At 37.3% G+C, this 9,882-nt stretch overlaps 1 protein-coding gene across 1 annotated transcript in view; it reads right to left on the bottom strand.

Annotated features, from left to right (window-relative positions):
* Window positions 1-2,334: 2,334 nt before the first annotated feature.
* Window positions 2,335-9,882, bottom strand: part of HECA (hdc homolog, cell cycle regulator) — a 45,712-nt gene continuing 38,164 nt past the window's right edge. The window contains exons 3-4 of the mRNA XM_034962955.4: window positions 8,603-8,757; window positions 2,335-6,198 (exon numbers count right to left, since the gene is read on the bottom strand). Of these exons, the coding sequence (XP_034818846.1) occupies window positions 6,034-6,198; window positions 8,603-8,757 (320 nt within the window). The 3' untranslated portion in view covers window positions 2,335-6,033. The remainder of the gene's footprint in view (window positions 6,199-8,602; window positions 8,758-9,882) is intronic.

Here is a 9,882-nt window from a genome sequence, read left to right as displayed (position 1 = left end):
GTCAATGAAATTCACAAACATTTACCATGTGGGTAAAACAAAAAGCATAGCCCTTGCTCCAAATTCTGACACGTCTAAATTCTATGACTGTTTTGGCTATGACTTTCTCACTCTTAGAATAACTGGGTTTATTAGGAATTACAATTAGTTCTATGCTTGATTTAGATATCTAAATTTTTAATCAAGTGTAACAGAACTGCTTGAGATGGTGTTCATCACCAAGAAATGGTGCTACGGTAGCCAATTCCATTTGAACACTGATGAATGTAACCAGTGTTGTTTTACTGAACTTCATGAGACAAACTGCTTTATTTTTACTTTTGCTGTTTCTGAGGCTTAGCAATGCCAGGTAGAGCTAATATAATTACCACAATGCTAAAAGTTTCTACTAAAGAAAAAATATGCCGTAAAAATACATTACTATTTCAAATATTACATCTGTACAGCACTTTATTGTCCTCAAAGGTAGTTCACATTCAGCAGGTAAGGTTTACCTCACTGCAGAGTTGAGAGAACAGAAAAAGAAGAAAAGCTCAAGACAAGAATTTCTTCCCCCTTTGAAAATTTAACCCTTTACTAAACAGCCTAGATAATTAGCAATCTAATTGCTGCTGAATTTGCCAAATTTAAGTCAAAACAATACAAGCAAGATCTAAAGTAAAGTAATGGAAACCACCAATAAGAAATAACAATTTTCTTCCATTAAACTAATTGCTTACCAATCACCATTTAACTTCTTTTTTCTGCAACTTTTTTCCTTCTACAGTATGAACTGTACCTTCCTTAAAATTTCAAAGGAATTTTGCTGACCATAAATTACATCGGTAGAAATCATATCCCAAGTCCTTTATAAGGCTTTAAATAAAGTCAAATTTATGCCTCAGACATCTGCATTAGTAAGTAGCAACACAGGCTTTGAATCCACTGGCAGACTCAAGACTTTCTTTACCCAGGTTTCCCCAACTTATCTTGTGTTCTAATGTTTGTGGATTTCAATCTATTGGCCAAGAATGATATTTGAATTGAAGAGGACAAGGAGATTTAAGGATAAACTATTCTTGATCACAGTATATGAAGTCAGCAAGATGTTCAATTAGACTTCTTTGCTTATAATGAAGAAGCATACGATCAAGTCTTTTCATGATGAAAATTGTTACAGGCCTAGGAAACAAAAGCATCTGTGGAATAATCTATTGTCAAAAATAAAATCAGATCAAATTTTAAAATTGTATGTTTATTGTGCACACAAAAGAACAGTTGGCAAACCTGGAGACCTCAAACCAAAATGGTTAGAAGTCTGCACACAGCAGTTATAGTACCATTTATAAAGCATAAGGGAGAAAGTATTTTCGCCCTCTTTTATAACTGGCTATTACATGTTAACATTCTTTATAAGGAAAGCAGACCAGTTGTTGATTTGTCTGCACAGTAGGCACTCCCTTATCCTTAGGGGATCCTTTCCAAGACCTTTCCTATACATTCATACCTATGATAAAGTTGATAAATTAAGCACAGTAAGAGATTAACAACGACTAGTAATAATATAGAACAAGTGTATGAGTACACCAGCATTACTCTTGCACTTTGGGGTCATTTTTGGGTAAAATAAAGGTGACCTGAATACAAGCACCGCAATACCGGGACTCATCTAGCAGCCTCCTAAGTGACTAATAGGCGTGGGACATCTACAGCATGGATCCACTGGACAAAGGGATGATTCGCCTGCTCAACAGGATGGCACAGGACTTGAGATTTCATGATGCTACTCAGAATGGTGCACAATTTAAACTATGTGAATTGTTTCTGGAATTTTCCATTTAGGTTGACCATGGGTTACTGAAACTGCAGAGCGCAAAACAGCAGATAAGGGGGGACTACTGTATGGCTAGTAAGTTTGATTTCACCAAATCATGCCGACAAGTCCTTGCATTTTGTTTTGATTAGAACTAGCATTTCAGGGAAATCAGGACGACTTAAGTTTTGGCTATGTGGCTATGGGTGGTTGACCTTGGGGTCTATCTAATCTTTAACACTATACTATCTATCAAATAGAATTCCCTAAAACCAGAACGATAATTTTGGACTATTCATATAGAATCAACTTTGTCATACTGAAAGCTTTTATTGCAAAGTGAGTTTACATGTGATACATGACGCAAGCAGCAAAAAAGTTGGCAGTTTTTTTTATTAGCTGCAGGAGTGACTTTGAAATGGTTACCTGAATAGTGATCAAAACCTCAGAAAGCTTTCTCTTCATCTTTTCTGACCAGACAATTCCACTGCTCAAAAATCTCAATGAAAAATAAAGTGACAAACTAAAGACAGAGTACAATGTTAGTTTCTGGAATTTTATTATTTTTAATACATACATTTCACAAACAGAAACCCTCTAAAACCACACACAATTCCACAACCAAATGTTTCAATTTTATCAACATTCTTTAACTATTTACACTGTCTTTCCTCAACAAAAGTGCAATCCAAGACATCTTGACAAGAAATCTTTACTGACAAGAATTTATTTTTGAGCTGGTTTTAATGGAGCCCATCCATTATATTTTCTTTCAATTACCCGGAATATTCAGTGAACAGGACATAAGAGCTGAACTGGGTTAGGCAGCATCCTATTATAGGAAATAAAACACTAAACAAGAACACTTTCTCCCCACTTCCTTCCCAACCTCCAGTGAAAGTTACTCAACAGCTGCTACCAGGACACAAAACAGAAAAGCAAACTGGAGTTCTTGACCTAGACACAGGAGAACAGACTGTGTATTAAGCATCAGTCTTGCAGGACTAAACAAAAGACTTAGCAAATTAGTTTTGGTGCTCTAATAAGGTACATATCCGTCTTATCTGTTAGTTTTAGAGTTCAAATACCTAATAAGATTCTTTTTTGATGAGTTAATTTTCCCCCAACATATATGAAAATAACTTTTACTCAGAAAATGAACTTCTTGAACAAAACCTAGAAGTTAAAGGGCATTTAAGGAAAGCTCCTCTGTAACTAGAATGGGATAATTCACCCAACTCCCCAACTTCATGGCACCATGTCTATCTTTTAAAGTATAAACCCATTATATCAACTGCTTCAAATGTAACAAGAGAATGAAGAGGTGAGATGGCCTGAAGAGAAAACAATCAATCAGAAATTGTCCTCTCACTAAACTAAAGCAGATCATTGTATCTGCTCAAGGTATAAAACTCTTAAAAATAAATAATTTAAAAATATTAAGAATAGATGAAAAATCACTTTGAAATTATTAGTCACTCTTAAGACTGCTTCATTTTACTGAACACTATTCATCAGAAAAACAAATTGGATCTCTTGGGTAACTAATATCCTTTTAGTATCCTAACTACAACAAAAATACTAACCTTTTTTGATATATTCCAATTCCAATCAAAGTATTCAGGGCAAGCTTGGGGTACTGAGTCAGTAGATTTCCAAAATAAGATTTATCTTCATGGTGTTGAATACTCAATTATATTTTATTCCCAAATCAGCCAGATTTTCCCTCTAGACAAGAATGAATCGTCTTAAAGGCAAAAGATATTCCCAGATATGCTTCATGCTCTTATGCTTTTCTCTTTAAGTAACATCCACAGAATCCTTACTTTAGCATCGAAATAATGTCCAAGAGTAAACTTTACCCAATTACAGTAAAACCTCATCCTATTTATTGTTCAGGGGGTAGAAAGCCATCTAAAAAGGCAACATGGAAAACAGCATACACTACACTGACGGCAGTTCTAAATTCAGGAGCTTGCTGAATGCAATGTATAGGTCAATTGTAAGCTTCAGAACAACAATATAAAGCAGGTTTCACTATAAAATTTTAGGTGGGTTAAAGATCAGCATCATAAATATTTTACTATTTAAATTCAGAAATAAAATCCAAATGGTATTACGAGGACAAGAGAAACTTAGCACTTTTTGCATCTGGGTACAGGAGAGAATCAATAAGGAGAGAGTTAATTCACCACTACAGCTTTGTGCATTAAAGACGAGTTTGCAGAAAGCTATGTCTTACAATCCTCTTTTAGTTGCATCAAACACTGTCAGTTCAATGACTTTCTACTTCTTATAGGCATTTTATGCATTTCTTCCCACTGAAATGTTTTTTCAGATGATCAAACACCAACCTAGATGCAGCAAACCAAATCATCCAAACTGAAAGATGAATGATATTAGTGAATAACATTGGTTCTTTAATGCTGCATTGTTTCAAACAAAACATCAAATACTTCATATAGAACTGAAACTTGGCCAGGCGCAGTGACTCACGCCTGTAATCCCAGCACTTCGGTAGGCCGAGGCAGGCAGATCACAAGGTCAGGAGATCTAGACCATCCTAGCTAACATGGTGAAATGCTGTCTCTACTAAAAATACAAAAAATTAGCCGGGTGTGGTGGCACGTGCCTATAGTCCCAGCTACCTGGGAGGCTGGGACAGGAGAATCGCTTGAATCCAGGAGGCAGAGGTTGCAGTGAGCTGAGATCGCACTACTGCACTCCAGCCTGGGTGACAGAGTGAGACTCCATCTCAAAAAAAAGAAAAAAAGAACTGAAACTCACGTGCAATATTGCCTAAATACTTCTGAAAAGAAAAACCACACAGTAAAAAAAAAAAAAAAAAGTATAAACCAAATGAGTAACATAAAATGTTCACATCAACCCCAAATTTGGCTATTCATAAAATGATTTTCTGCATTCTTTTAGCATATATGCACATCATACATGAAATTATCAAATTAATTTTTGAGAAATCATATTCCAATTCTATAAGGGTATGCAACGTCAGTCTATTTAAAGCATTAAAATCTACTGAACCAAAGGCTGTATTTTGGAATGCCCAATGCTCTGACTAATCAAGTTCTATATATATGATCATCTTTTTTCATCAACAGTAAGGTATCATGGGCTTTTTAGAATGGTCTATTTTTCAAACATACTGCTATGCATTAAAATCATTGATTTTCCAAAACATACTTTTAAAAGAAATAGTAAAATTATTTTCTTCATCATCCTTTCACACTTTTTTCCCTTCCCTCTTAAGGTCAAATCTTTGATTTTGGAAACTCAGAATTAATTGGTTAAACATGGCCATAAGCAATTTTGAGGACAATAAGTGTGGCAATTATTGGTTCTGAAGCTCACCAGTTAGATTCTGTGGCTGAAAGATTTACCTGTGAGAAGAACCTGACACCAAATGACACTTCAACAGTGCAACCTGTAATAAATCATCACTGCCCAAATCAGGTTATTCATGGGTTCTCCTTCAGAGCTATATTACCAACTTCAAAGACACAATTTAAATGATTGAGTTCTGCCTTCTTGCATTATTTCCAAATTCATTTCACATATTCTGTTATAGGTCAGTTTACCTAAACATATTTGCAACACTAATATCTTTCATATGTCTTACAATTTGGATATTATTTTCAGCATGAAAAATGAACTGGCAAATTACAATAGTGATAGAAACAGCACTTGTGCCACTTTCAGGTCACCTGTCAGTGTGAGTAAACTGCCTGCCCATGTGTGCTGCAGAACACTAGGCTGAGATAGACTAATGCACTATTAGCTCTCCAGGCACAGACTTACATTCACTTGTCACATATTTTTCCAAAGGCCCAAGGAAGATCTAAAAGAAGGTTTTTAGAAAGTTAACATTTTAGTAAGAGTTTCCTTCCAACTCCTATCAAGCTCTTAGTTTATAACCACAAATTCCTTTCCTAAATTCACCCCATCCTCCCCACCATCTTAAAGCTGCATCAAAGATTCTTGGTAAGAGTGAACCCCAACCCAAATGCACAGGATTACCCATCTGGGCTCTGGTCAAAACCACAGACTAACACTCGGGAATCAAGACACGGCAAGGGCAGCCCCTATTTTAGTGGCACACATACAACAAAGTAACTCTCCTTTAAATTAGAAAAGAAATTAATGTCACAGAATGTTTCCCTATAAAAGATATGTAATAAAGTAATAATATCAATAAAATAGCTATTACTAAAGCAAAGCTTTCATCAATAAGCTTCGAGAACTTTGAAGGAGGAAAATGGCTTCACGAAGTGGTAGTCCAGGTTCCCACAGTGTGGACACTGCTGGACGTTGCTATATTCGGAGAAGTACTGCATCCCAATCCTCACGTCGATCACCGGCTTCCCACAGTGCTTACAGTTCAGGCGGGCCTGGGGGAAACAGACACCATCAGCCACAACACCCCTCCGCTTCCCAACACTTGTCAAAGTCATCCAAACCAAAATGCTGGGAAACTGATCAAGGGCTTTGCAAAGCATCCCTTTTACTACCAAAAACATGGAAACGGGGTATACCTGAAAGACTCCCAACTTCTCTCCTGATATGCAGCACTGCTAGCTGTTTCACCTACTTATGAGAAGAAAATTCTAAACTACTACTGCCTAAATGCTCTCCACTGAAGTTCCCTAACAATAAGAAACCCCTCCCCCTGGATTTTAAGACAGCGGCTGAAGCTGACTTCCCTCACCCAAACCTCCACGAAACTTCTTTGAAATTTCATTTTTCATTCTACTCTATAGAAAAGTTGCATTTTCTTTGATGTAAAAATAAAATTTCCCAAGATACTCAAGTAAAATTAGCAATCCAGGAAGTGCGGTGCTGGTCTGAGGCTTCTGGAGTTCCCAGCACCCTGCATCTTCACTCACGCCTAGCCTCTCCGTAACAGCACAGTCCTGGAACCTTTCAGCAATGGGTCCAGGACTTAAGTGAATAACCACAAATTATAAATAAAACAGACTCAATTTAGACTCATTTTAAAAATGTACTTAAAAGTATAATCTCAACTTGTTCTCAAAATACTCCTGGGAGGTAGGTAGTATTAGCTGACTTTTAGATAATGCAACTGAGGCACATGTGATAAAGCACCATGCCAAAGACCATGGTTAGAAAGCAGCAAGGCTGGAGTGAACCAAAGCAGCCTGCTGATCCTCAGCCACTGCAGGAACTACTTTTCTGTAACCTGAGATAAACACTCTTTTAACTACGTAATCTCTCTGAACAACATTAAAAGTGTGATTCTGAGCAAACCCGTCTTCACACTGTTATACCTTTCTAAGAATCAATTATTGCTTATTTTTGGCTACATCTTATTGAAGACTTCCCTTGATTCATTTAGTAGCGTCTAACACTTGTATCCTCACTGATTTTTTTAAATTAACAATAATCGAACATATTTTCCATTTCAGTAGGGGGCCAGAAAAGAAAGGTCTGGGCTTCAATTGTTTTAAGGAAGAAATACAGTGCATGGTGAATACCAAGAGGCTGGGTGTGGCAGGATGCTGTTCTGTTTTTCCTCCTAAAGACATGGAAATAATCTCATTGCCTTTCAATGGTGTACCAGAAAGAACACCAGAACAGGAGTCACACGGTGCAGTCATGGCTGTGACACAATGTATGTAGACCTGGGTAAAACATCCCAAGTTTGTAGGCCTCCATTGTATGAGGAAATAAGGAAGTCGGTCTAGATCCCAGGTCCTTTCCAGTGCTAATCTTCTGAGTTAACAGGCTCAAAAGTTCTTTCACTTCCTTATTTCTTTAATTTAAAAGATAATCCTCCACGGTGTGTGTGTGCAGAGGGGAGCCACTTCCTCTGGTTTCTCTCAAGAGCTGGCATCAAGGCACAATAACTATCATAAAATGCCACAGTGAATAACTACTGATAATAGTAAAGATACTCTCTTTACAAAAATCAAGCCATAATGCTAAAGACATAAAACTATGCAGTAACTAATGAAGTATGTATCAGCTATTTGTACTAAAAAACCAGGCTGGAACACTTTAGAGCAAAGAAAAATTTCTCTCCTGCCCATGAGAGTATCAAGGAATTACATAACAAGCTGTTTTCTTCCCCAAGCACTTGGAAATAAAGCAAGATATTTCCAAGCATTTTGTCTCCTGTGATTCTATAGGTTATTTGTGTTTTCATATGTGAATACTTCCCTCTTTTTCTGATGACAGCTAAATTTCAGATGTCCTCATAGCATGAGACAATGCCTCCTTTTAGTAGTGCTTTAAGGATTACAACCTCAAACACCTTACAAGGCATGCAATTCCTGGATAACTGTACTATCCCACAGAAAGGAAACAAGAAAATCCTGTCTATTTAAGAAAGTGACTTTCTTCCTTTTGAATAACATTTTTTCTATTAGAAATTTGTATAAGCTAATCATACAGAATCTTAGAAAATATACTCAAGCAAAAAGAAAACTAAAGGAACCATTCAGCCTCCCACCACTGAGACCATCTGGTAACAGGTTAGCAATTCCCTTTTCATGCTCACTTACTTACAAATGCAAGCATATTATTATACCATTTTATAACCTGTTCTTTTGACCTAATATACTGGAAATGCTTCCCACATAATTATATATTATTCTACAGTAATCCTTTTAATGACTGAATAGTATTCCACTAAATGACTACATTACAAGTAGTAACTCAGCCATCATTGCTGGACTGAATTTCTTCTTTATTGCCAGACGCATCTTCCCTACATTCACTTGGGGACAGAAGCCTAATATCACCCACTGCTCCCTCAGTGTGTTCAGTACCTACCTGACAACATGGAGAGGCAGCCAGGATGTCGTAGGTGTACATAGTGCCCAGCTGGTGCCAGCTGCCATCCCACCGTGACTTACACTTGATGCAGATGATCTTGTGAACCCCTTCCAGGCAGTCCACACACACGGCATACAGGTGCATGAGTCTCCCTGTGCACAGAAGACACAAGGCTCTGAGTGGCCATCATGGAAATCACATTTCATCTCCAAGGAGATAAAAATGTTTCATCTACCAATTATAAGCAAAGATTTTATCATTTGGATAAATATAAAAAGAAAAATCAATATTTAGTACACAAGCTGTCCTTTCAGGATAATGATGAATTACTAGCTGTTGTCAATAAAACATGTATTTTAAGTTCAAGCATATTAAAAACTTGGCTTCAATTCACTTTTCCAAAAAGGGCTGCTGGGCTTACATAATGGGTCCATCCAAATTCAAGTAACAAAGCCACATACACTCAAAACCAGCCTGTACTGTATTCACGCAGGACTTCCTGCTCAAAAGTTTATGTTTAGCATATAGAGACTTAACCAACAACACTGATCTTGTCACAAGCTCTCTTGTGACAAGTCCCATCATAAAAATCAAAAGTCTGTCTTGGGGACTGATAGCCCAGAATTACACCACGACCAAAATTACTGTTAACTATCCTTGTCCTCAAAATGCTCAGCCATCACCACATCTAATTTAGGAACCAGAATTATATCTTACTCGTAATTTTTTAAAAGAAGTTCAATGTCTTATTATTCACCGAGCTCTTAAAAGTTACAACATGATCCCCCTCCATTATTTGATAACATCTTAATGTTAATAAAGGAAAGATGTCATCCTAGTGTATATGGAAACATCACAGTTTAAATAATTAGGAAAGAGTCAGAATGCCCAGAATCTGCCCAGGCAACGTATAACAGCAACATTTCTGCTCTGTGTGGAACCCAGGGCGCTTCCCCATGTTAAAAACTACCATCAGGAGAACACATAATCCTAAGTGGCCTCATATTCAGAATGTGCTGCTCACTGCCATCAGTCAGACTATGGGTCTTCAGCACTCAGTAGTAAGGATCAACCTGCTCCTTACCTGATGGAAAGGTATGTATGTTCCATCTACAGTACTTAGGGGGAGCTCTTCGTTTGCATTTACTTGCATGACCCCCTTCCTCCTTGAGGGCAAGAACCATGTCTTAGTCATCCTTGTAGACTCAGTGACTAGCACGGTGTCTGGGATGTGGAAAGCACTTTATAGGTGTATGTTGGGTAAATGGATGGGGCAT

This window comes from Pan paniscus, chromosome 5 (genome assembly GCF_029289425.2).
Source record: "Pan paniscus chromosome 5, NHGRI_mPanPan1-v2.0_pri, whole genome shotgun sequence".
In the NCBI taxonomy this organism is placed as follows: Eukaryota; Metazoa; Chordata; class Mammalia; order Primates; family Hominidae; genus Pan; species Pan paniscus.
Note: the sequence above shows the minus strand (reverse complement) of the source record. Positions and strands in the feature narration are given on the sequence as shown.